The sequence below is a fragment of the Eleutherodactylus coqui genome, chromosome 5 (assembly GCF_035609145.1).
Source record: "Eleutherodactylus coqui strain aEleCoq1 chromosome 5, aEleCoq1.hap1, whole genome shotgun sequence".
NCBI lineage: Eukaryota > Metazoa > Chordata > Amphibia > Anura > Eleutherodactylidae > Eleutherodactylus > Eleutherodactylus coqui.
In genome coordinates this window covers 40,415,050-40,442,979 of record NC_089841.1, presented here as the reverse complement: position 1 = coordinate 40,442,979, position 27,930 = coordinate 40,415,050, and the positions used below count along the sequence as shown (strand labels likewise).

Here is a 27,930-nt window from a genome sequence, read left to right as displayed (position 1 = left end):
TACACACACATAGATAGGAGGGGAGCAGAATTGAGCAGGAGAGCAGAGTACTGAGCAGTGAGCGGGCGAGCAGAGTACTGAGCAGTGAGCGGGCGAGCAGAGTACTGAGCAGTGAGCGGGCGAGCAGAGTACTGAGCAGTGAGCAGGCGAGCAGATTAGTGAGCGGGCGAGCAGAGTACTGAGCAGTGAGCGGGCGAGCAGAGTACTGAGCAGTAAGCGGGCGAGCAGACTACTGAGCAGTGAGCGGGCGAACAGAGTACTGAGCAGTGAGCGGGCGAACAGAGTACTGAGCAGTGAGCGGGCGAACAGAGTGCTGAGCAGTGAGCGGGCGAACAGAGTGCTGAGCAGTGAGCGGGCGAGCAGAGTGCTGAGCAGTGAGCGGGCGAGCAGAGTGCTGAGCAGTGAGCGGGCGAGCAGAGTACTGAGCAGTGAGCGGGCGAGCAGAGTACTGAGCAGTGAGCAGGGGAACAGAGTACTGAGCAGTGAGCGGGCGAGCAGAGTACTGAGCAGTGAGCGGGCGAGCAGAGTACTGAGCAGTGAGCAGGGGAACAGAGTACTGAGCAGGGGAACAGAGTACTGAGCAGTGAGCGGCCGAGCAGAGTACTGAGCAGTGAGCGGCCGAGAAGAGTACTGAGCAGTGAGCGGCAGAGCAGAGTACTGAGCAGGCGAGCGGCCGAGCAGAGTACTGAGCAGTGAGCGGGCGAGCAGAGTACCGAGCAGTGAGCGGGCGAGCAGAGTACTGAGCAGGAGAGCAGAGTACTGAGCAGTGAGCAGAGTACTGACCAGTGAGCGGGAGAGCAGAGTACTGAGCAGTGAGCGGACGAGCAGAGTACTGAGCAGTGAGCGGGCGAGCAGAGTACTGAGCAGCCGGGAAACAAGCTAGAAAGTATAGGAGGGGAAGCAACTCGGGTCAGTTTGTGATACAGAACTGTGTTTCCCAGCTGGGTCAGCCAGTCACTGCAGTCATTGCTGGACTGGTATTGCAGTTATTACTGATTTTGTTCTTGTGGTTCAGCAACAATCTGTGTATGCTCAGCATTCTTGTACATCGCAATGTAAAGTGGGCAGGGTTGTGTTTTGGTTTTTTTTCAAAGAAAACATTTTTCAAAAGTAGCCTACAGTAATTAAAGTTACAAGCCCTGCGCAGAGCCGCATTCGTCCATTATTAATGTAAGACATAAAAAATGTTTGGTAAAAGAAAGGTAGGGAAAGAACTGGGTAGAGGAAAAACACCTGTGCCACGTCCTCTACCAGTATGGGTGTTGGTGCCAGTACCAGCACTATTAGCACCAGCCATGTGCCCTAGTACTAGTAGCAGCGGTGGCCATGTGCCCTAGTACTAGTAGCAGCAGCGGCCGTGTGGCCCTAGTACTAGTAGCAGCGGCCGCCGTGTGCCTTATAGTAGAAGCAGCATCCACAAGCCGGGGTGGTCCATCTACCCCAGTGGGCGTGTTATTGTGGAGCATATGGCCATTGTGGACTGGTTGGCTCTCCGTCAACTCAGGAGGAAGAATCTAACATTACTTTAAGCCAGGATTCAGTGGATTGTTGCTCCTCTACAGTTATTTGGTGCACTGATAGAGGCAATAGCCTTCCCCTTCCACCCTCTCTGTCTTCACTGCCCCTCCTGCTTTGGCACCATCTTTTTTCCTAAGAGACAGCACTCGGGTGCTAAAGATAAGGAAGGCACTTAACAACAATATATTAGTGATAATGAGAAGTTGAGGACAGCCAGCTTTTGGAGTGAGCTACGAAGGAGGTGGAAGTGGTTGCCGAGATGCATAGCTGTGCTATTGGAGGTGATGGTAGGGGTAGTAATGGAGGTGGATATGATGAGGGGGAACAAGGAGCCCATGAGAAATCAGAACAGACTGAGAGAAGGGGCAGGGATAATGATGATGATGATGATGTGGTTTTGGACAGGATGTGGAATGAAGGTGATGACATAGTTAGAGGAGGAGGGGGAGGGTAGTGGCGGTACTTGCAGTGATAAAGAGCTGAGTTGAGGTTGGGCCAGAACATCTGCAAAACCTCCCCGGGGAAGGCCTCTTGGTATGATCCATTCAGGAGTGGGTGACTGCAACACTACTGCTGCTGGTGAAGGCTCCAGAAGAAATCCTGCCAGAGGGGGGCAAGCTGGAGGGGTGGTGGGAATACAAGCTCTTTCCGGTACTCCGCCATGCAGCAATTCTTCTGTAGCTCCCCAGAGAAACTAAATATGGCACGGTGGCGCATCGACAAGCAGAGAGTAAGGGGTGGTGAGGGCACAAATGTAGGAACTACAAGTCTACCTGATGACATGGAGCGGCATCACAAGAGCACATGGGACAATCCGTATGCCCCACAATGTGAACAACTGCTACTCAGAATCCCTGTCATCTGTCTAGTAGCCAGGCCTCATCCACAGGCAGTCCAGTCTTGTTGTCATCATCACTGTCATCTAGTGCTTCTCCTCTGTTCCCTCAGTTATCCATACTGGAATCTATGGCCAACAAACACTATGTGCCCAGTTATCTAGTTGTCGTCGGCTGAACTCAAAGCTGGCCAAGGTGTTGCACCCCGTAGCTCCTGGGCTGAATATATACACTAGAGACACTTTATAATTGGTCCTTAGAAGCTGATGACTCTTCTAATACATATATTTCATGGATCTTGTAATGCTAGTGTTTGTCATGTATTGCATTGATTGTCTACAATGGTCACATGTTGTACATACCGGCGTTACCATTGTGGCCAGTGATTGGATGTAGTGATCATGGGAGGATCTGACATCCTAAAACATGGAGAAAACTGCCCTGACAAGATATTCATTTCATTGTCCAATTCATACAAGCGATATGCGTTTTCGCACTGACGTGATTTTCAAGAAAAAATGCCTCCTATCAGTTTGTGAAGTAGCGATCCTCCAGTCCGTCTGTCAGGTGTGTTAGAGGATCGGCAAGTGCTTTCCCTTGTTTTCAATGGGAAATATCGCATCATCCACGGTCTGCGATGTGTTTGACTCTCCCATTGAAAACAATGGGCGATGCGTTCTGAGGAACGTGAGAAGATAGGACATGCCACGATTTGTTTCCTCACCATATCGCTCTGGAAAAAGTGGCTCATGTGTATTACTCCATTCAGAAGAATGGAGTTCATGTTCGCTCAAGATTTGAGAGTCGCACAACGCACAAATCTCGCTCAATTTTTGCGGGTTACAGCACTAATGATTTGCAGCTCAGTGTGGCTGCGATATTTGAGTATTGTGGTCACCAAGAAAACTCAGGCAGGTTAGCTTAAGGGATCACCAACTTCTGGCTGCCTACAGTTTGTACATTTTGGGCTGACAGATTCCCTTTAACCCTTTAAGGACACGTCCTATTTTGGACATGAGGACACAAGGAATTTTGCGGGGTTTTATTTCCACTTTTCAAAGCATAACTTTTTTATTTTTCATCAACATGGCCGTATGAGGGCTGTTTTATTGCATGGCAAACTGTAGTTTTTATTGGTACCATTTTTGGGTTCATATAAGGGCTCCTTCCCACGAACGGATTTCCGCCGCGTAATTCGCAGCTTTTAGGTTCTATTGAAATCACCCGACCTCACCCGCGGCATGCTCTATTTGCCGCGAGTGTACGCACGGATGGCTTCCATTGCAGTCAATGGATGCCCGTCCGTCACGCTATCTTCCGCTGTAGCACAGCGGAAAATAGCGTGAAACTGCTTACCCTCCTACCGCCGGCGCGTCATGTGACGTGGTGGGCGTGACGTAGACGGCGTGTCACATGACGCTGCGGCGCATCACGCTGAAGCGTCATGCGGGAGTGAGGACGCCGGATCCGCAGGTAAGTTTGGGGGTCTCTGGGGGGGGCGCCGTGACGGGCTCCGCCAGGGAATTCCGCGGCGGAGCCCGTCACGGCCGTGTGCACCCGGCCTAAGTGTGACATTAAAAAAATTTTTTTTTTAAACAGGTAGAGAAAACGCCAATTCTGCCGTTGTGTGTTTTTTTTTTAACAGTATTACTGTTACAGCAGAAATGACACGATACATTGATACATTCTTTCTGCAGGTCAGTGCGATTACAACAATACCAAAAATGTAACAATTTTTTGCTGTTTTACCACTTTTGGGGTACATATGGATTTTTTGTTCACTTTTATTGCGTTCGTTGTGAGGTAAAACAAACAAAATAAGCATTTCTGCACGTAAGGGCTTGGGGACTCCAAAGTGAAGACCAAATCCCAATTGGAGGAGTAAAGTGTGAAAACTGGAGTTCTCCAGGATCTGCCTCCAGATCCAGTCCAAAGTCAAATGAGCGTGGGGCAAAACAGGTCCACACATTTGCTTTCTGACAAGTTCATTCAGACAAGGTTTGCACAAGGTAAAGAAAAAAATCTTTATCTATGGTTTACCACCCTACTTGGAAAGCCTATTTTCAAGGGTGTGAGGAGAGACAGGTCGTCCCCACAGAGTTTTTTCTCCTTCTGATGCAGAATTAGGCATGATTTTTTCTAAATAAGTTTCCTGCCTTATCAATTTTTTTCAATGGTCTTTAGCCCTTGATTCTTATGTCAAATCTTTTCTGTAGCGTCCTATCGGCACTGGATAGGAGCCATGGGTATAGTAGGTGAGCAGGACTGGAGAGTAGTCAGGTGGAAGCCGGGGTCGTTATCAGAGTGGTCACATTTGCAGTACAAAGGATGAGGCAGGAAGCGTAGTCAGGGGTAAGCCAGGGGTTCCACTACTTGTTTTCGAATAGTCTTTACAGTAATAGCGGAGGAGCAGGTAATGGAGCTTGACTAAACGGTGCTGTGAAGCAGAATAATCATGCACTGAGGGAGTGGCAAGGCCAGGCTTTTATAGGAGATGCAATCAAGGCAAGAGGCGGGGACAGTGCTTGCAGTGCAAGAGGTTCCCGGTTCGAGTCCTGACAAAGACAATGCACATACAGTTCCTCTGTACTATCTTCCTACGTTCATTTTGGACCTCAACTTGGCATTGGATACTCTCAAGTCTTCTGCCTTTAAGCCTCTAAGGAATATTTCCCTGCAGCTCATTTCTTGGAAGGTGGCCTTCTAGGTTACGATAACCTCAATCAAGAGGGTCCCTAAGTTGGCCGCTCCCTCTTGCCATTCTGCCTTTCTTATTCTTCATCAGGGCAGGTGGTAATTCCACTCCCAATGCCTTCATATCTTATTAAGGTTGTTTCCGGCTTCCACCTTAACTGAGAAATTCTATTGCCATTCTTTAGTCCCACTCTTTGCCATGCCATGAAGGTGTTTATTACATAAGCTGTAAGTTATGAGGACCATTTTTCTGTGTTTGCCAGCAACATCTTTCTTCAGGCGCTCGGATTCTATATTTGTCATTTTGGACGGTTGATGTAGGGGGTTTTCAGATTCAAATGTGACCATATGCAAGTGCATTCACTCAGCCATTCCTACCAACTGAAGGGTCAATATTGGGTAGCTTATGAGTAGTGCAGCACCAGGCCTCAGCCACTTAGCTTTGCAGAGCTGCCACCAGTTCCTCTGTCCACACCTTTGCATCGGAAGATGTGGGTCTTGGTCTTAAGGCTTTGTAGGCAGCCGTGGCTCGGTATACTACCTGAAAATTCTCATTCTGTTTCCCACTCATAGAATTGTAGAGTTGGAAGGGACCTCTAGGGTCATTGGGTCCAACCTCCTGCTCAATGCAGGATTCACTAAATAATCCCAGACAGATGTCTGTCCAGCCTTTGTTTGAACAATTCCATTGAAGGAGAACTCACCACCTCCCATGGCAACCTGTTCCACTCATTGATTACCCTCACTGTCAGAAAGGCTTTTCTAATATCTAATTTGTGTCTCCTCCCTTTCAGTTTCATCCCATTGCTTCTAGTCTTTCCTTGTACAAATGAGAATAGGACTAATAACTCTGCGCTGTCACAGCCCTTCATATATTTGTAGATAGCTACTAAGTCTCCTCTCAGCTTTCTTTTTTGAATCTAAACATCCCCAGATCCTTTAACCGTTTGTCATAGGGCATGATTTACAGACTGCTCACCATCCTGGTAGCTCTTCTTTGATCTTGCTCCAGTTTTGTTTTTTTAAATCCAGGTGCCCAGAACTGGACACAGTATTCTAGATGAGGTCTGACTAAGGAAGAGTAGAGGGGGATAATTTTCTCACATGATTTAGACTCTATGCTTCTCTTAATACATCTCAGAATTGTGTTTGCCTTTTTTGCTGCTGCATCATATTGTTGACTCATGTTCAGTCTGTGATCTATTAGTATACACAAGTCTTTTTCACATGTGCTTCTTAGCCTAATTCCTCCCATTCCATTTTTTTTAATTTTTCTTGCCCAGATGTAGGAGTTTGCATTACTCCTTGTTAAATACCATTCTGTTAGTCTCCACCCAATTTTCAAGCTTTTCTAGATCTTTTTGAATGTTCTCTCTCTTTCTATAGTGTTAAAGTATCCCTCCTAGCTTTGTGTCGTCGGCAAACTTGATCAGTTTCCGCTCAATTCCCTCCTCCAGATCATTTATAAAAATTATTGAACAACATCTGGCCCAGGACAAAGCTTTGTGATACCCCACTTGACACAATTTTCCAATTGGATGTGCATCCATTTATGACCACTTTTTGAGTTGGATCACTCAGGCAATTGTGAATCCACCCAACAGTTGCTGTGTCAATCCCATGTGTGCTATAATGATATTGTAAAAGTATCAACAAACTGTCCATCAGCTACCACTCAGGATAAGGAAAAAGCTGAGTTGAAATCCTCCACACTTATCTCCCCCCTCCCTCACATCTGCCAGGCCTCTGATGTACATGTGGCTTAAAGAAATCCTTGATCATGATGGTAATAAAGTTAGCTAGTTACAGGGGGGGTGCTAAATACTCCCCTGCCAGCAAGGATTGACACCTCTGGTATTTCTCACAGACACCCTGAGTCCGAGAGTCAGATTAATGGGAAAACCATTTAATAAGGATTATTGGTCGTGTGAAAGCCCTAGCCCAACATGAATTTTCGGAATTGGACGGGCCAGCTGATTAAAGTGCATCCAAACTTATGGAGGTGTGGGCCACGAGCACCCCGAAATGGCGTATTCCGCATACCTGAGTATAATTTCCGAGTCATGCTTGGTATTGCTGAGTGGATGAGGATGATAATAATAATAATAATAATAATAATCTTTATTTGTATAGCGCCAACATATTCCGCAGCGCTTACAAAGACAGGGGGAATACAGAAAGACAAAAGTACAAAAATTACAGAACCACGGTTACAATAGTAATCAGTTGATGGAAACAATAGGGGTGAGGGTCCTGCTCCAACGAGCTTACATACTACAAATATTGGGGTGATACAGAAGGTAAATGGGCTGGAGATGTGCACAGTATGGCGAGGTGGAGAGTGAGGGATGCTAAACACATAGACAATGGTCAGACATTTAGCCGTGTAACGGCAGAAACAGTGTGACTGCAGGGGACAGTTGATGGTGGCTAGCAGGGATTGCAGTCAATAGGTCAGGGAGCATGTTATCAGGCGGCGTACAGAGGCGTTTGGTTTAAGAGATATGGTATATCTCTGAAGAGCCCCATTTTTAGAGCACGCCTGAAGTTTTGTGAGTCATGGATTGCCCGGATAGCCTTTGGTAGTGCATTCCAGAGGACTGGGCTGCTCTGCAGAAGTCTTGGAGGTAGATAAAATCATGAGCAGAAATATGCCAGGCATATATTCCTAATCTGAGGATCTCCTGCAGAGATATGACCGAAATGTGAAATTATGGGTTTTCCACAGGTATGAATGCATTCACCCAACCCCTCTTGGAATGATCTCAAACGGGGCGGATGGAGGTGTGTAGTTGGGAAACTTAAAACTGGTGGGTCACACAGACCCAGTGGTCAGACTTCAGAAATACTCTACAGTGTAAGGCTTTTACATTTCTTTCAATGACTCCGCGCGAACAGAACCCTGGTTTGAATATCATAAATCTGGTATCTTTCTTTATTTTGTCTTTGTTTTATTTCAAAAATACTATCTGTTGTGTATACCTATAAACCTTATCTGCACTGTGACATCTTTTTCTGTTTATATTTGTACATATTTTTTAGAATAAACTAGTAATTATTAGGAAATTGCATTTTTTCTGCTACATGTGCGTGTGACACACATACCACACAACACACAGCTCTGCTACACATGCGTGTGACACACCCACCACATACACAGCACAGCTACATGTGTGTCACACACACACATAGCTGTGCTACATGCGCGTGTGACACACACTACTCCGCACATAGTTCTGCTACATGTGTGTCACACACAGCTGTGCTGCATGCATGTGAGACACACACACATCTCTGCTACATGTGCATGTGACACACACCACACACAGCTGTGCTACATGCGCATGTCACACACACGCAGCACACACAGCTGTGCTATGTGTGTCACACACACAGCACTCAAAGCTGTGCTACATGCGTGTCTCACACACCACACACAGCAGTGCTACATGCATGTGTGACACACAACACACACAGCTCTGCTACATGTGCATGTGACACATACACCACACCACACACAGGTTTGCTTTATGTGTGTCTGAAACACAGACCATACAGCTCTGCTATATGCACGTGTGACACACAGACCACACACATAGCTCTGCTACATGCGCATGTGAGACACACACACCACACAGCTCTGCTACATGTGCGTGTGACACAGACCACACCACACACAGCTCTGCTATATGCATGTGTGACATGCAGACCACACACAGCTCTGCTTCATACGTGTCACACATCACACACAGCTGTGCTACATGCACGTGTGATACACACAGCTCTGCTATATGCGCGTGTGACACACACCACATCAAGCACAGCTCTGCTACATTCACATGTCACACACAGTCACACAGCTTCTACATGTGGGTATGACACACACCACACACAGATCTGATACACTACATGCACATGTGACACACACACAGCTCTTCTACATGTGCGTGTCACACACACACAGCTGTGCTACATGCACATGTGACACACACTACACCACACACACCTCTGCTAGATGCGTGTCACACACACGATACACAGCTGTGCTACATGCACATGTGACATTCACACCCCACACATCTCTGCTACATGTACGTGTGACACAGACCACAAACACACAGCTTTGCTACATGCGCATGTGTCACACACCACACATACAGCTCTGCTTTATACCTGTCACACACCACACACAGCTGTGCTACATGCACGTATGATACACACAACACACACAGCTCTGCTACGTGCGTGTGTGACACACACACCACATCAACACACAGCTCTGCTATATGCACGTGTGATACACATGACACCACACACAGCTCTGCTACATGCGCATGTCACACATACCATACAAAACTGTGCTACATGCGCCTGTGACATATACACACCACACACAGCTCTGCTACATGCATGTTTCACACACACACCACACACAGCTGTGCTACATGCGCTTGTGACACACACCACACACAGTTCTGCTATATGCACGTGTGACATACACCAGAACACACACAGCTCTGCTACATGTGCATGTGACACACACACCACAACACACAGCTCTTCTACATGCACGTGTCACACACAACACATACAAAACTCTGCTATAGGGCATGTGAGACACACAGCACACAGCTCTGTTATATGCACGTGTGACATACACCAGACCACACACAGCTCTGCTACATGTGCATGTGACACACACACAGCTCTGCTACATGCATGTCACACACAGCTGTGCTACATGCACGTGTGAAACACACAACAGACACAGCTGTTACATGTGCACATGACACACTACACAACACACAGAGCTCTGCTACATACGTGTGTGACACCCACACACCAGACCACACATAGCTTTTCTACATGCACATGTCACACACACCACACACAGCTCTGCTACTTGCGCGTGTCACATACACCACATACAGCTGTGCTCCATACATTTGTCATTGGCCTTTGCTGCTTTAGGATCTGTGATGAGGTCACTGTCATGTAATAAAGGGCAGAGAAAAGAGCAGGTGAATAATCACTTGATGGTGACCACATCAAAGGGGTGGAGCTAATAGCTGGTAAGTGATCACATGACGGTGCCATAATGATAGGGCCTGTCAGCACACAGCTGCCGTACGACTGCAGATTTTATAATAAAGTGAAGCAGCACCTGTGATGACGTCACCGTCATGTGATCAGGGTCGGAACTAAGAGCCAGTAATTGATTACATGACAGTGACATAATCCCAGGTGTTGACAAAAGAAGCGACTTGGCAGCATCAATAGGTGCAAATAACACAAATCTGTTTATTCTCCGATAACACACAGATACAGGCTAGGTTTCGAACAGTATGTTCTTTGTCAAGCTCCGTGAATCACATACAGAATACAGTATAAGTAACAAACACATCAATTAGAGCACTATATCAGGTTTGGAAGTTAACACCCCCTTCCTAGTCACACCCAACCTTTCACAGCTGTCATGACTATCTTTAAAATCACAGTACAATCACATACACAATACATATAATATACATACAAACATAGATTAAGCAGGGCGGCTCCATCCATCCCATCTGCTGTGTGGCGGCATCTGTAGTTTCCTGGATCCACCTTCTTCCCTTTTTTGAAGATAGGGACAACATTTGCCCCTTTCCAAGCTTCTGGGACTTCTCCTGTTCTCCAGGAATTTTCAAAGATTATGGCCAAGGGTTCAGCAATTACCTTCGCTGCTTCCTTTAGTATCCTAGGATGTAATTCATCTGGACTTGGGGACTTCAATTTCTGTAAGTTAGCTAAGTCTTCCTTCACCATCTCTCTGTTTATAGATAGCCTGGATTCTTTAATTACCCTGATATCACAAGGAAGATCAGTTGATGTTACATCTACTTTCTGAGTGAAAACGGATACAAAATAGAAATGTAAAAGTTCTCAGCATCATCTTTTTAACCAATTCATCATTTTCATCCTGTAAACATCCTATATCATCTTTGCCTATTCTTTTGACATACCCCCACAGTCCATTTTTATTGCTTTTGGCCTCTGTTGCAAGCATCAATTCATTATTAGCTTTAGCTTTTCTGACACTTGCCCTACAGTTTCTGCAGACTGCATTATATTCTTCTTTAGATATTCCCCCCTCTTTTCATTTGATAAACATATTTTTCTTACTTTTTAACATGTTTGCAAGTTCTGTGTTCACCCATCCTGTTCTCTTTAAATCCTTACCATTCTTCCTTTTTTTAGAGGTGGTTAATAGAGACGAGCGAGCACCCAAATGCTCGGGTCCACGTTATTCAAGTCGAGCTTTTCCTAAAATTCGAGAGCTCTACTCAAGTAACGAACCCTATTGACTACAATGGGAGACTCAACATTTTTGTATGTGGAACGCAGGGTCCTGAGCCTTTTTTTTCCCCTCTTGGTTCGTGTTCTCTCTCCCTCTCCCTTCCCCAAAAATTTTTTTCAAATGACGTGCGTGGGGCGGGGTCGAACACGATTTGATGCTCGTTCGAGTACCGAGCACCATCGAGTACGCTAATGCTCGAACGAGCATCAAGCTCGACATAGTACGTTCGCTCAACTCTAGTGGTAACGATTGTGCTTTGAGAATCTTATTTTGCAATATTTCCCACCATTAAAATCTGCCTTTCTGAAAATCCATCCTCCAGGTCTGCATCTTCTCAGGTCTTCCTTCTCTTGTTATCCAAAATACAAGGATAGCCTGATCACTGTATCCTAAAGTCCCAGCCACCCTTACTTCCTCAATCATCCCCTCCCTGTTGGTAAGAATTAGGTCCAAGATAGCAGATCCCCTTGTTTTCTCTTCTACTTTTTGGAAGATAAAGTTGTCAGCAAGAGCGGATAAGAATTTGTTGGATCCATTACTTTTACCTGAGAGGGATTCCCAGCAAATGTCTGGATAGTTAAAATCTCCCATAATCACTATGTTGTGCTTCTTTGAGAGCTTGGCCATCTGATGTAGAAAGAGTTCCTCCATATCTTCTGCTTGTCCAGGTGGCCTATAGTAAATGCTTACAATGGTGTCCTTTCTGTTCTCTCCTTGTATTCTTACCCAAACAGTTTCTACAGAACTCCCATGCTCTGAGGCTTAAATCTCTGTGAAGATGAATGCTTTCCTAACATACAACGCAATACTTCCTCTTCCTTTAATTAGGTCTTTTTCTTATAAATAAGTTGTATCCTTCAAGCCTTGTATTCCAATCATGTGCATCATTTCACCAAGTTTCCGGGATGCCTATGACATCATATTTCTCTTCCTGTGTTTGGAGCTCCAATGCTCCTTGTTTATTTCTTAGGTTCTGTAAATTTGTGTAAAAACATGTTAGTTTGTGATCGGTGTCTCTTGCTCCTCTACTTTCCTTCTGAATTTGTTCACTTTGTTCATTCTTTCCACTTGTAATAGCGATGATCTCAAATGTATTAATTGGCTATATATTTTACCTGGCCTTTCACTTCCCTTCACATATTCTTCCAGTTTAAAGCTCTCCTGATGAATGCAGCAAGGCGCCTGCCAAATGTATGCTTGTAGTCTTTATTGAGGGACATAGCATTCTCCAATTATTTTCTCATGTCACTATGCCCTTCTCAGTTATAGCATGTTCTTGGGTACGCTTGTTCTGTGTTTTTTTGTTTGTTTGTTTTGTTTTTTTTAAGCTTGTGTTTCTACTGTTTCCATACAGACTATTTAGTCGAGTGCCTGTGTCCCCAATGAATGTTACTAGAAAGGAATTTTACTTTAAGGCAAACATCCTCCTTTTATGCTCCTTGATCTTGATCTAACAGGTACAGGAACCCGATGCTTGTGGAGGACAGTGCTGCAAAATCTTTTGAATGCCCTTTTTTCATATCCCCCAGAGGCCGCATATGATTGATGGCAGTCACAGTTAGTTACTTACAAGGCCAGATTATCACATTAGGTTTTTAGGACTATTGTTTATGCAGTTTTCTTTGACCAACTCCAGAAACTAAGATTGTAATAAGTTATTTGAAGTTTTCCTTTAATCATTATATTTTGCATTAACTAAAAAAAAAATAACTTCTCACTTCTACCCTGAATGATAAATTGCATGTAACTGTCAGTGAGTGTGTGAGATGGACACCACCTAATAGTACTGATTCTCCACTGAGCATTTACTAGAAGAGTGGTGACAAGTACACTGATACATGAACTTATGAAGATGGACGCTTCACCACAGAAAGGGAAAACTGCAAAAGAATAACCTGTGGCCAAACATCATGATTTACTGGTCCTCACTGTGAGGTCTACTGTTAGATTCTGATCTGTTTTTCCACCACTGTCTTAGTTAATAAATGCTACGTGACTTGTAATTTGCAATGATATGTTTAGATAGAAATGTTAAACATATCCATATAAAGTTTAAAGTTATTGCAATAAGGAATAGTAAAATCAGCTTTATTATTGGCAGATGACTGTACCGGGATCTCAGGGGGATGTCTGATAACTGCAGATTGTAAAGCAGAGGATTGTGGTATCACACAAGATACATATGAAGAACCTGCCATTATCCCAGATATACCCTCAGCCTATCACAGCAAAGATCCATCATCTGATCCTCATATACAGGTCCCATCTTCTGATTCATCTCAGACTAATAAGCAGAAGAAAAGTCACAAAAGCAGAGAACATCAAGGAGCTCACGCAAAAGAGAAGCCATTTTCATGTTCAGAATGTGGAAAATGTTTTATATATAAATCACAACTTGTCATTCATCAGAGAAGTCACACAGCGGAGAAGCCATTTTCATGTTCAGAATGTGGGAAATGTTTTTCTATGAAATCAGATCTTGTCAAACATCAGAGAAGTCACACAGGAGAAAGGCCATTTTCGTGTTCAGAATGTGGGAAATGCTTTTCTCTTAAATCATACCTTGTCAAACATCAGAGAAGTCACAGAGGAGAAACGCCATTTGCGTGTTCAGAATGTGGGAAATGCTTTTCTTTGAAATCAGACCTTGTCAGACATCAGAGAAGTCATACTGGAGAGAAGCCATTTTCATGTTCAGAATGTGGTAAATTATTTAGTTTGAAATCTCACCTTGTCAAACATCAGAGAATTCACACAGGGGAGAAACCATTTTCATGTTTAGAATGTGGGAAATTGTTTAGCGGGAAATCACAAGTTGCCCAACATCAGAGAACTCACACAGGGGAAAAGCCATTTTCATGTTCCGATTGTGGGAAATGTTTTAGAGATAAATCAAAACTTCTCATACATCAGAGAAGTCACACAGGAGAGAAGCCATTTTCATGTTCAGAATGTGGGAAATATTTTAGTGATAAATCAAACCTACTCCAACATCTGAAAAGTCATACAGGAGAGAAGCCATTTTCATGTTCAGAATGTGGGAAATGTTTTAGAAATAAATCAAAACTTATCATACATGAGAGAAATCACACAGGAGAGAAGCCATATTCATGTTCAGAATGTGAGAAATGTTTTAAACAAAAATCACACCTTGTCCAACATCAGAGAAGTCACACAGGGAAGAAGCCATTTTCATGTTCAGATTGTGGGAAATGCTTTTCTAGTAAATCAAATCTTGTCACACATCGGAGAAGTCACACAGAAGAGAAGCCGTTTTCATGTTCAGAATGTGGGAAATGTTTTAGGCAGAAATCAAGCCTTGTCATACATCAGAGATGTCATACAGGAGAGAAGCCATTTCCATGTTCAGAATGTGGGAAATGTTTTAGAGATAAAACAGCACTTGTTGTACATCAGAGAAGTCACACAGGGGAAAAGCCATTTTCATGTTCAGAATGTGGGAAATGTTATACACAGAAACCACAACTTGTCATACATCTGAGAAGTCACACAGAGAAGAAGCCATTTTCACTATAATTTACTCCAAAAACTGGAATACATTACAATTAGAGATGAGCGAACACGTTCGGCCCCGCCCCTTTTTCGCCCGAACACCGAACTTTGCGAACACTTCAGTGTTCGGGCGAAAAAGTTCGGGGGCCGCCGTGGCAGCGCGGGGGGGGGGTGCGGCGGGGAGTGGGGGGGAGAGGGAGAGAGAGAGGGCTCCCCCCTGTTCCCCGCTACTGCCGCCCGCGCCGCCGCGCATCTCCCCGCCCCCCGGCGGCACCCGGACCTTTACGCGCGAACACTGCAGTGTTCGGCAAAGCCGGTGTCCGGGTGCGGATGTGTCCGTAACGGACACGTTCGCTCATCTTTAATTACAATATAAATGTACACCATCAGGTGCAAATTTGAATTTCCTTGAACATGGACTACTAAAAGATGTGCCTTTTTTATATTTCTGTTTTGAGATTTAAAAAAACTATTTTCTTCTTTTTTTCATCATCCTGTTCCAAGAACCGCAATGTCTTTTATTTCAATATGTATTTTTATTAGAGACTTTACTCTTGACGTGCTTACAAATTAATTGGCATAAGCCTCAAAATTATATAACTGTTAGAAGTAACAAAAATATCCAATTGCAACACTAAATAGACAGTCATTTACATTTGAGGACAGGATTCAGAATAATATGTTTCACTACAGACTCCATGTTATGTTTGATTTCGACTTAACTAACTACATTACTGCTCATCGAGCAGCCTAAAAGACAGCAGTTAACAAATTACTAAACATAGTTACCCTATGAGAATTCTTTATGAGAAAACATTATTCTTCATCAAGAAAAAATCTCCAGGAGATACTTTTATGAAAAGGGCGGTGGGAACAAGAAAAGAAATAAGGAAGGATTAGAGGATACGCTTAACCCCCCTAAAAGGGGGCGCGCAGGGGTTAAGAATGACACATCACAGATGGGGAGGTGGGGTAGAGAAGAGAAAAAATAATCTGGGCAAAGGAAAAGAAAAAAAGAATAATGACAGAGCAAGAGAGAACAACACCAACAGAACAACACAAGACAAAACAAGATAAAAGCCTCAGACCAATCTAGACACCACAGCCCCTGTTACTTCTTTCTTTTCCACTTTTCCTTCCTCCCCCTGCCCCTCTTTGCTCCTCCTCCTCTCCCTTATGTTAGCAGAACTCAATCGACAAGCCACCGTTAAAAAACCAAGGACCTGAGAAACGTCATCCATACCCTCCCATATTGTATAAAATGCCAGCCGTTTAGTATCATCCTTAGCCCTGAGTTCCTCCATAGAACTAATTTCATCTAAGGCTGTCACTCAATTCAATCAAGTTGGTAAGGACTGGGATTTCCAAGTTGAGGAATCACTGTCCTCATGGCCAGAATGAAAAATTGGAGAACATCCCTTTTGCTATCTGCGATAGCACCTGGTAAAATTGATAATAGGGCACTCTCTAGAGTGAGTACCAGTAGACTCCCCTAAGCAGGCAGGAGTACCACCTTGCTAAAAGCTTGTAATTTAACACATGGTGTCTACCCGAGATAGACATTTTGTGAGTCAGATTTAGGGCTTTAATTAGAGATGAGCGAACATACTCGTTAAGGCAAAATACTCGAGCGAGTATTGCCATTTTCGCGTACATGCCCACTCGTGCCAAAAGATTTGGGGGGCAGCGGAGAGGAACGGAGGGGAGATCTCCCTCTACCCCCTGCTCACTGCCGCAACTCACCTGTCACCCGCGATGGCCCCCGAATCTAGCTTTAATCTATTCCCTCTCTGACAAGGGGTGACCCAACATCCTCTCCCAATGACCTCTGAATAGAGATGAGCGAGTATACTCGCTAAGGACAATTGCTCGATCGAGCATTGTCCTTAGAGAGTATCTCCCTGCTCGGGAGAAAAGGTTCGGCTGCCGGCGCGGGTGACAGGTGAGTGGCGGCAGTCAGCAGGGGGAAAGAGGGAGAGAGAGATCTCTCCTCTGTTCCTCCTCGCTCTCCCCAGCAGCTCCCCAAAAATGACATAGACTGCAGAGATTTCACCCCTCAAATTCCAAGGAGAAGAGCATAATTCCTCAAGAGGTGTGGGCGAGGCGGTTAGTTCCGCAAGTGAACCTTGACCCTGTATGAAGTGGCGCACTTGTAGTTATTGAAACCACGCACCCCCCCTTGATCCAGAAAAGACCCCTTGCTCCACCCATGGCAGAAGCCGGTTCTAATGCAACCGAAAGTTTGGAGGTCTGCATGTGTAGGAGATCAATAATAGAAAAGCAAGTCTGGTAAACCTGTTCCCCCATTTTCCCTCCGCTAAGTAAAAATTTTGTGGTTCAAACGTGGCCCAGACCCACCCAAGACAAAGTGTTAATGCCCTTCTTGTTTTAAGGAAAAGATTTTCGTGGGATCAGTATAGGTAGAGTTTGGAAAAGATACAAAAACTTAGGCAGCCAGTTCATTTTAATAGTGTTAATTCTCCCAAGCCATAAAAGATTTAACAGGCGCCATTTTTTGAAGTCTTTTACTAATGAGGTGTGAAAAAGTTCATAGTTTAGATCAAATAATTGCTCAGGGTCTGGGGGCAACGTGACCCCTAAGTATTTAATATGGTCTTCACTAGAGATGAGCGAGCATACTCGCTAAGGGCAATTACTCGAGCGAGTATTGCCCTTAGCGAGTACCTGCCCGCTCGGAAGAAAAGATTTGGGTGCTGGTGGGTGAGCGGTGAGTTGCGGGAGTGAGCAGGGGGGGGTGAAAGTGGGAGAGAGAGATCTCCCCTCTGCCCCCCCCCCCCCCCCCCCCCCCCCCCGCTGCCCACCGGCACCCGAATCTTTTCTTCCGAGCGGGCAGGTACTCGCTAAGGGCAATACTCGCTCGAGTAATTGCCCTTAGCGAGTATGCTCGCTTATCTCTAGTCTTCACACTAATTCAATGGAAAGAGAGGTTTAAGGTACATAATATCTGAAGGTTGGAGCTCTATGTTCAAGATTTCAGACTTATGCATGTTTACTTTAACCCCTTAGTGACCAGCCCATAGTGTTTTTACGTCCTGCCCAAGTGGGCTTTAATCCCTGAGGACGTAAAAACATGCTTCCTGCAGGGATTAAAGCCAAATGGGCTATAGACGTGACAGCTCCATGCTGTCAGTGCCCGCAGGTAGCCGACAGCTTGGATCTGTCATCCTGGGCTGCAGGGACACCCCCCCCCCCCCCCAGCAATGTGATTGGTGCTATCCGATGGATAGTGTCGATCGCATTAAAGTGCAAAAAAGTTTTTACAAAATTAAAGATTCAGCTGCCCTGATGGATCGGATCCATGGGGGCAGCTGAGATTACCTGCCTTGTCCGTGGTGTCCCGCGGTGAACTGGTCCTCCTGGGTTCGTCGCCGTTCTTCTGCGCATGCACGCTAGACAGATGACATCATGCACGTGCGCAGAAGGCCGGGAGCCCCGGCAAATTTAAAATCTGGCTCCTGAAGGTAGCCAGGAACCAGGAGAAGCCACCAGGGACCACGGTGAGCGGTCCTTGGGCCCGTGATTACCACTATCCAATGGATAGTGGTGATCACGAAAAAGGTGAAAAAAGTTTTTAAAAAGTTCAAGTTTCACCTACCATCATGGATCGGATGGTCGTGGATATACCCACAGCCCATACGCTACTACATTGTACCTGCGCCATCGCTAAGCGACTGTGCGGGAAATACAAACTAAAAAAAGGTGTACTGCGCATGACTGCCTGTGTGAGTACGCAGTTATGTGCAGTACATTACGCGGCCGTATGCAGTTCCTCTGCCGGGCTCACAGCTGGGATCCGCTGTGGGCAGATTCCACATACGGCCGTGTGAGCCCAGCTTTATTCAGACCGCTACCTGTAATATGTAATTTACAAGAAGCCCCGGGAACGCTCGCCTTCCTGCAGTTCCAGGAGCAGCTTGTTGAGTGCCTTCTGTGTGAGACCACCACACCTCAGCAAGATTACAGAGACTCACAGAGTGCCACCTTTTACACCTCAGCCCTACCACTGAGGTCAAGAAATGCCCCACTAAAAGCATAAGAGGAAGGGGAATACCTGTTTTTTTTGCCCCATGTACCCATCCCAACCAGGCCCCCGTAATTCCCCGTCTTCGGACATACCACACAGTTTATATTATTACTTTAATCTAAGATTTGGGGAACTCCAAAAAGGGCACGCGGGGGGGGGGGGGGGGGGGGATTATTTTTAGGGAGTCAAATTTTATTCCGTACAAGTGGGCAATGGGGCCTAGAATTTATTCAGCTGTGCCCTGCAATCCAACGGGTGTTCCCTCCATTATCGGCCTTGCCATGGGTCCTGTAAGTAGATTAGGACCACAATGGGTATGTTTCTTAACATGGGACAAACGGGGGGATCCATTTTGGGGCGAATGTCTTCATTCCTATGTACACTGTACAAAACAAACTGTTTTTCAATTGACGCAATTGCCAGAAAAATGAAAATCGCAATTTTTTTCTTCTGCTTTGCTTAGATTAATTCAAATACTGTGGGGTCAAAATATGCAGTACACCCCTAGAGGAATTCGTTAAGGGGTCTAGTTTTCAAAATGGATTCATTTGAGGGGGTTCCTTATCGTTTTGGCTGCTCAATGGTTCTATAAGTGGGCAACGGGGCCTGGAATTTATTCAGTTGTACCCTGAAATCCGACGGGTGCTCCTTCCATTATAGGCCTTGCGATGTGTCCTGTCAGCTGATTAGGGCCACAATTGGTATGTTTCTGAACACGGAACAAACGGGTATCTATTTTGGGATGAAAGTCTTCATTCCTATGTGTGCTGTACAAAAAACAGTTATTAAATTGACACAGTTGCCCAAAAAATGAAAATCGTAATTTTTTCCTACTGCTTCTCTTAAATTTACTCAAACATTGTGGGGATAAAATACACAGTACACCCCTAGATGAATTTGTTTAGGGGTCTAGTTTTCTAAATGGGGTCATTTGTGGGGGTTTTCAATGGTTTTGGCCGCTCAAGAGCTCTACAAGTGGGCAATGGGGCATAAGAGGCCTTCAAGCAAAATTTCTGTTCTGAAAGACACTGACTACTCTTTTCATTTTGGTCCCCGTTTTGCATCCAGACATAAGATTAGGGCCACAATGGGTATGTTTCTGAACACAGGACAAACGGGGTATCCATTTTGGGGTGTAAATCCTCATTTTCATGTCCACTATAGGAAAATAATATGTCTTTAAAATGACATATTTGCATATGAAATTTTACTTTTTGTTCTTAAATTGAATTAATTCCTGAAAAAGAACTGTGGGGGTCAAAATACTCCTGACCTCCTCCTTAAAGGGGTTGTCCCGCGCCGAAACGGGTTTTTTTTTTTTTTTAAACCCCCCCCCCCCCGTTCGGCGCGAGACAACCCCGATGCAGGGGTTAAAAAAACCACCCGCACAGCGCTTACCTGAATCCCGGCGGTCCGGCGTCTTCATACTCACCTGCTGAAGATGGCCGCCGGGATCCTCTGTCTCCATGGACCGCAGGGCTTCTGTGCGGTCCATTGCCGATTCCAGCCTCCTGATTGGCTGGAATCAGCACGTGACGGGGCGGAGCTACACGGAGCTACACGGAGCCCCATTCAGAAAAGAAGAAGACCCGGACTGCGCAAGCGCGGCTAATTTGGCCATCGGAGGGCGAAAATTAGTCGGCACCATGGAGACGAGGACGCCAGCAACGGAGCAGGTAAGTATAAAACTTTTTATAACTTCTGTATGGCTCATAATTAATGCACAATGTACATTACAAAGTGCATTATTATGGCCATGCAGAAGTGTATAGACCCACTTGCTGCCTCGGGACAACCCCTTTAAGGGGTGTAGTTTTTAAAATAGGGTCATTTGTGGGGGTATCTATCATTCTGACACCTATGAGTCTTTGCAATCTTGGCTTGATGCAGGAAAATAAAGTGTTCCTCAAAATGCTGAAAAGTACGGTAATGTTAAATTTGTACATCTCGTAAATGGTTAAAAAAACACAAAAGTTTTTTAAATGTGTGTCCAGAATAAAGTAAAGAGATGGAAATATATTTCTTGACAAAAATTTGTACAGTATGTTTGCACATATTTGATATATTACAGTTGAAAATGTGTAAAAAATGACAATTTTTTCAAGATGTTCCCAATATTGGCACTTTTAATAAATATACACAAGCTCTATCGGTCTATTTTCACCACCTAAATGAAGTACAATATGTGGCGAAAAAACAGTGTCAGAATCACTGGGATATGCAAAACCTTTACGGAGATATTCTATGTTAAAGTGACACATGTCAGATTTCCAAAATGTGGCCTGGTCATAATGGCGCAAACAGGCTTGGTCACTAAGGGGTTAAAGTTACTAACCGTTCTGTATTCATCAAACTCTTGAAGGACAGCAGGCAAAGCCTGCTGCGAGTTTGTGATGTATATTAAAAGATCATCAGCAAACAAAGCTACTTTATGCTCTGAATGTGCTACTTTATAACCTTGGACATCCCCATTTGCAGAAATTGTGTTAGCTAGAGATTCCATGAGGGCTCCCACACACTTGCGTTTTGTCGCTGCGGTTTTGCTGCGTCGCGATAGTGCGTTTTTGCGCACGTTTTATATAACCAATGCTTTTCAATGTTCACCTTCCAACTTGCTTTTGCCCAGCGATGCGATCCTGCGATTGTATGAAATCGCAATCGCAGCAAAATCGCAGCGATTTTGCGATTTTACAATCGCCCATGTAAACCTATGGGGAATAGCAAAAATCGCATCGCAGCGCTGATACTTGCGATTTTCCAGCGCTGCGAGGCCACAGCGGTGCCATGGCAACAATTTGGGCGGGCTCTTCCACTCAGAGGAGAAGCAGGAGTTCTAAAAGTGAAAGTGAAAGATAAAGCTGCAGCCAGCAAAAGTGTACAGCAGCCTGTGAGGGCAATTTTTGCAATGGAGCGCTTTGATAAGGAGAAACTAATAGCCCTAGTGCATGAACGCCCCAACCTGTGGGACAATCGCAGGGAAGAATTTCACATTAGGACGCTGCGAGACGAAGGTTGGGAGGAGGTTGCCCACGGAATGTACGGCGAGCGGTGGACCGGAGCCGTGTCAGCAACTCGCGTGGCCATTAGTAAGTATTAATTTTTTTTCTTCTTTTCTTTCTTTCTATTGACGCTCCTTTTCTGGAACAGTTGCGCTGTGGCCAAGGTCACGAAAACCTTAGATCAGCGAAGGATTACGCGTCGAGCGAATCCATGATTTGCAGTATCCACTGGTAGTTTTGTTACGGGCATTTTTGGTGGAAGCAGCTGCGTATCGGAAAGCTCCACGTTTATGGAGTAAGGGAAAGTGGTGTATTTCTGCATTCCATGACGGTTTACGCAGGCGCTAATCCGCTACTGAGTGCGTCAAGGCGCACCCCCAGAGACCCCATTCACAGCTTCGAGTGTGGTGCACGATGAACCGTCTTTCGCGCATTACGTCTCAGCATTGTACTGTGGCGTTGAACTCGGTTGGGCGTGGAAGCATTTTGACGCTATCTATTCCCTTTATGCAGTGGAATATAGCATCGCTGATGGCCTCCCCTTACTCCAATCCAAGCCATCAGTGCATATGCCGACGCCAATTGCAACTTGATGCTCGTGTAAAGGTGGGATTTCACGCTGAAGAATTTCAAATTGGATATCCGGCCCTCTGAGTATGGTGTTTCTGGGGGCAAAACTAATACGCGCGGGACAACAACGCGTATTGAAGGCTCGTGAAACGCGGCGACAATCTCTTCGTTGCATTCTGGCCTTACTTAGTTCATACCATGCCTCTACGCGATGTTCCCAAAGACCTGCTGTTTTTGTAACAGCGCCACAGTCATAGAATCAGTGGTTTAGCTAGAGTACCATGACGGGTGGCCGATAATTAGGTTTTTTTGGGGCGCAGCCTCTATCAATTTTTTTCCAAAAACCTGCTATTCTATTTGTTGCCAGATCATACGAGCTGTGATATAAGCCGGCCCTTGACTTTTTGCCTAACAGCCAAGGAAAAATGTCTGCCCCCCAAGCAAAAAAAAAAAAAAAAGGTGGCGCTGCAGGAGGCATTTTCTCTGTCGGGTACGTCAGCAGAGCTGTGCATGCTGCAAGGGGGCCTTGGATGCCCCAACTCCAGAAAGCTAATGTTCTTGTCGACTAACATAGCACGACGGGAGCCAATCCCAGCCATAACATGGCGTTACAAAATGCCTCCATTAGGCTTAAGATGGGCTAAGTTTGCCACTGAGAACGATACATTTTCTGTGGCACTGAATTTCTGCTACGCTTGCAGGGATTGAAGCTCAGCAGTACTGCCAAAGGGCGCGACAGGCAGCAGTTGCGGCTCTTTGGTTTGTTCAAACGGGAGAGCCAATGTCTTTTAAGCCCCCTAATAAAGAAAGATTTGCTTATTCCATTTTCTCCTCTTCAAATGGTCATTAGTTTATAATATTTCTCCCTAAGGTCTTTGCCATTTTAAATCCCTAGTTGCCAATCTCCGCAAGAAATGGCGAAGCTGTCGCGACCAGTTTAAGAAAGAGATGGCAAGGCAGCATCGCAGTGGAGCCGGAGCAACGCCACGAAGGCAATATTACTTAACGCAAAGGCTAATGTTTCTTCGCCCCCTGCAGGAACTCCGGGCGTAAGTTTGAATCGTTTTTTTTTTCCTTTTCCTTTTTTTTGGGGGGGGGGGGGGGCACAAATTCTTTGAGCTGTTGACAATTCTGCCAGTACACACAGTGCACGGAAAAAAAAAAAGGAAATTACTTCAGAAAAACCCATGGCCAATCAGAAATCTCACGGAGTATGTGCTTGGAAAGGATTCCTTTTTCTTTCTTTCGTCAACAACACTTTTCATGTATTACTTAAAGGGGTTGTCCTGCGCCGAAACGGGTTTTTTTTTTTTTAACCCCCCCCCCCCCCCCCGTTCGGCGCGAGACAACCCCGATGCAGGGGTTAAAAAAACAAACCGGAGAGTGCTTACCTGAATCCCGGCGGTCCGGCGTCTTCATACTCACCTGCTGAAGATGGCCGCCGGGGTCTGCTCCCTCCGTGGACCGCAGCTCTTCTGTGCGGTCCATTGCCGATTCCAGCCTCCTGATTGGCTGGAATCGGCACGTGACAGGGCGGAGCTACACGGAGCCGGCATTCTGCACGAGCGGCCCCATTGAAGACAGGAGAAGACCCGGACTGCGCAAGCGCGGCTAATTTGGCCATCGGAGGCCGAAAATTAGTCGGCACCATGGAGACGAGGACGCCAGCAACGGAGCAGGTAAGTATAAAACTTTTGATAACTTCTGTATGGCTCATAATTAATGCACAATGTACATTACAAAGTGCATTAATATGGCCATACAGAAGTGTATAGACCCACTTGCTGCCGCGGGACAACCCCTTTAACAGAAATTAAAGAGCACCATTATGCCTACAAAGCAAACGCAAAAGAGTTAGGCTCACAGTCTACAGTTTTTTGCCTGCAGATATAATAACAGGACTTGTCAACACTATTAAGACGAAAACAGAAGGTATGAATATGGATGTTTTACCTGTGCGATAAACAGTGAAACGTTTACGTTGCGCCGAAAAAAAACAAAAAAAGGAAAAGAACCGCGACATCGCTATAAAGTCAAAATATGCTATGCTGTGGTATTACACCAGCATATTTATTAACATTTGTTTTGCTTAAACTTAAACTGATGCGGTTTATTTGGGGTCGTGACTTCTTTTTAGCGTTACCCCTTTCAATTAAAGGTTATAAACACTCCGAAAACATATGCAGTTTAGCATTAGAAGACGGTTAACGTTCAACACCGCTGTGCTCCCCTCTTCTTGCCCAATTATCTATATATTGATGCTCCTTAACTTAATTAATGTACAGCCACACAAAAAGGATAGAAAAATAGAAAACTACATTGTATTGCCTGTGGAAGAAAAAAAAAATCTTAGGTTTTCACATCACAGCTTTTCATACATCTGTAGCTTTAAACGGGTTGTCTCGCGAAAGCAAGTGGGGTTAAGTACTTCTGTATGGCCATATTAATGCACTTTGTAATATACATCGTGCATTAAATATGAGCCATACAGAAGTTATTCACTTACCTGCTCCGTTGCTGGCGTCCCCGTCTCCATGGCTCCGTCTAATTTCGGTTTCTTCTTGCTTTTTTAGACGCGCTTGCGCAGATGGGTCTTCTCCCTTCGGCTTGGCTCGGCAGCACCGGCGTTTTGGCACCGAAATTAGATGGAGACGGGGACGCCAGCAACGGAGCAGGTAAGTGAATAACTTCTGTATGGCTCATATTTAATGCACGATGTATATTACAAAGTGCATTAATATGGCCATACAGAAGTACTTAACCCCACTTGCTTTCGCGAGACAACCCCTTTAAATTACATCTATACAACAATTAACTTCATTTGTGAACTGCCCAACAAGGTGGAATTATAATACTGCTGCCTATTGCGGTTGGCAACGAAGTACTGCGAATTGTGAACCAACATATTTCCTACATGTTTTGGATTGTCGGCAAAAGCTTTACAATTATATCTAATTTAACTCAATATTTGCAGGTTGCATGCTTTGCTCAACTAGCATCTTGTCATAAGTGAGCACAGTAGTAAACCTTTTTTGGACATCCACTTTTCTTGGCAAGAGTTATCATTCAACGGCGCAAGCATCTGTCTTGCCACGGCACTGCGCCTTCGGGCGAGACAAAATAATCGGTCAATTGGTCACCAGACGTCGGCGGGCGACCTAGTTGAATATTACCGGAAGGCTCATGCTGCGCCGCTGGCCAATTAACTATTTCCCCAGGGAAATTACCGTCAACTATACGGCAATAATTGTGAAGCACCACACACGCTTTTAGGACTCCTACAGCGCGCTCAGGAGACAACTGTAATGTTAAATCTAAAACACGCCATCTGGACACCAAGATTCCAAAAGCACATTCTACAAATCTGCGCGCCCTCGATAGGCGGTAATTCAATATACGTCTGCTGGTAGTTAGATGCCTTCGCGGGTACGGTCTCATGACATGTTGGCTTAACGCAAAGCCTTCATCCGCCACAAGTAGATAAGGGACAGGTTGCCCACTGGACCCAGGTAGAGTTTGCGGTTGTGGAAGGTGCAGCTCGTCATTCAGCATTCGCTGCCAAATTCGTGATGTAACAAATATTCGAGAGTCCGCTGTACTGCCATACGCACCAATGTCAACAAGTAGAAATTGACTTTGTGAGTCGACAATGGCCAAAAGTACAATTGAAAAGTAACGTTTATAATTAAAGTAACGGGAGCCTGAATGGGGAGGCTTGCGCACACTAACCTGTTTACCATCAAGCGCTCCAATACATTGCGGGAATTGTGTTGCGTCCCAAAATGCCGAAGCAATGTTTCGCCACGCTGTCATGTCAGGTTGTGGTAATACTTCACAACTTCACTCTGAATGTGACTCACAGCACACTTCAGGATTTTTAAGCCAGTACAAAGATGATTATTAAGTCCATGGGATGCACGCCACAATTTCGGGGTCAGAGCCTCCAGAGACGCCAATGTACCTGTGTTCCACTTTTTCACCAAAGGAATGGCAGCATCCAGGGCGTGGTATAATATAATAATTTATTCCTCCAAAGTCCTGCTACGTTTCGACCCTCTTGGGGTCTTTGTCAAGCATGTGGTAATACTTCAGACACCAGTCGATTCCACAGTGCCTGACATGTAGTATGGACAATCTACGTCACGGTCGACAACCCCAGGAGAAAGTCCAAGTGAAGGGCAGAGAAAGACATTCCTGTAGCTAGAAACCTGTGAAAAGAAAGAGAATGCCCATGAAAACTTTGCTTACACCTGTAGGTCAGAAATGTCCCTTGACAAGCGTCGGGGCTCAGAAAAATGTAATCTCCCTACTAAATAGGAATCTTTTTAACACCAAACCAATTGCCACCGGCTTTACGTTCATGGTGAAACTGAGCAGGTAGTTTTCGGTTTAATACTAACTTTTCTTGCTAATCCTACTGGCAAGGACCAAAAAGTAACAAAAAAAAAAAAATTACGTTGGGCTGTTCAAAAACGTGCAAGAAATACGTGCAAACCTTTCCTTTCACCTACTTTTGTGCCATCACATGTACACCGCCTTACTTTTACCTCATGGCAATGATAAAAATCTACATCAGCGTTCATGGGCCAAAAAATGTCAGTTGCGTTACTAGCCAGCATTAATGCAGTGGAAGATGTGCGCCTGCAGATTAGCTATGTTATTTCAGCGCTGTAATAAAACTATTGTGGGGGGGAAACCAATAAACCAACCACAAATTTTCAAAGCCACTTCACCAAATTTGGCAACAGTAAGGACTTTTTTAACGCAGAGCTATCGCAAACGCAAGTGTGTGGGAGTCCTTACTAAAACGAATGATGATGGAGACAACGGACATCCCTGCCACGTTCCGTTCATAATATTATTCGGGTTGGAGAGTTTCCCGTGAACTCGCATCTGTGCTGAAGAGCCTTCATACAGTGCCATTATCCGACTCTGCAATCTATTACCTAAACCTGTCTTCTGTAAAGTAGCCTCCAATAATTTCCAGTTGACGTGGTTGAACTCCTACTCGACTGAAAGGAGGCATAAGGGGTGGTGTGCCGCCTGGCTCTGCCTATCAGGGATAAAGTCCATGTTGTGTTGTCTCTAGATTCCCGCCCGAGGACGAATCCCACCTGATCCCTATGTATAAGTTTGGGGACAGGAGGTTGTAAACATGTAGCAATAGTTCTAGCAAACATTTTCATGTCTGCATTTAATGTTTTTTATTCTGAAGTTGACATGCTTCCAGATGGGCTTGTTTTTTGCAGGGTTGATGTATTTATAATGGCAGCACTTTGGGTTAAACATAATGTATTGTTACCTACACGATCGTAACATAATGCACCCCCTTTTGTAAGTGAGGGGGCATTATGTTACGATTGTGTGGGTAAACTATGCACAGGGCCCACATGATCGTACCCAAAGAGGTAAGGA

General features: G+C 45.1%; 2 protein-coding genes across 2 annotated transcripts in view; both read left to right on the top strand.

Annotated features, from left to right (window-relative positions):
* Window positions 1-27,930, top strand: part of LOC136629090 (uncharacterized) — a 246,265-nt gene that overhangs the window by 35,575 nt on the left and 182,760 nt on the right. The window lies entirely within an intron of this gene.
* Window positions 1,778-15,000, top strand: LOC136627188 (oocyte zinc finger protein XlCOF6-like). The gene is made up of 2 exons (XM_066602121.1): window positions 1,778-1,937; window positions 13,490-15,000. The coding sequence occupies exons 1-2, from the start codon at window positions 1,778-1,780 to the stop codon at window positions 14,923-14,925; spliced, it is 1,596 nt and encodes a 531-aa protein (XP_066458218.1). The 3' UTR covers window positions 14,926-15,000.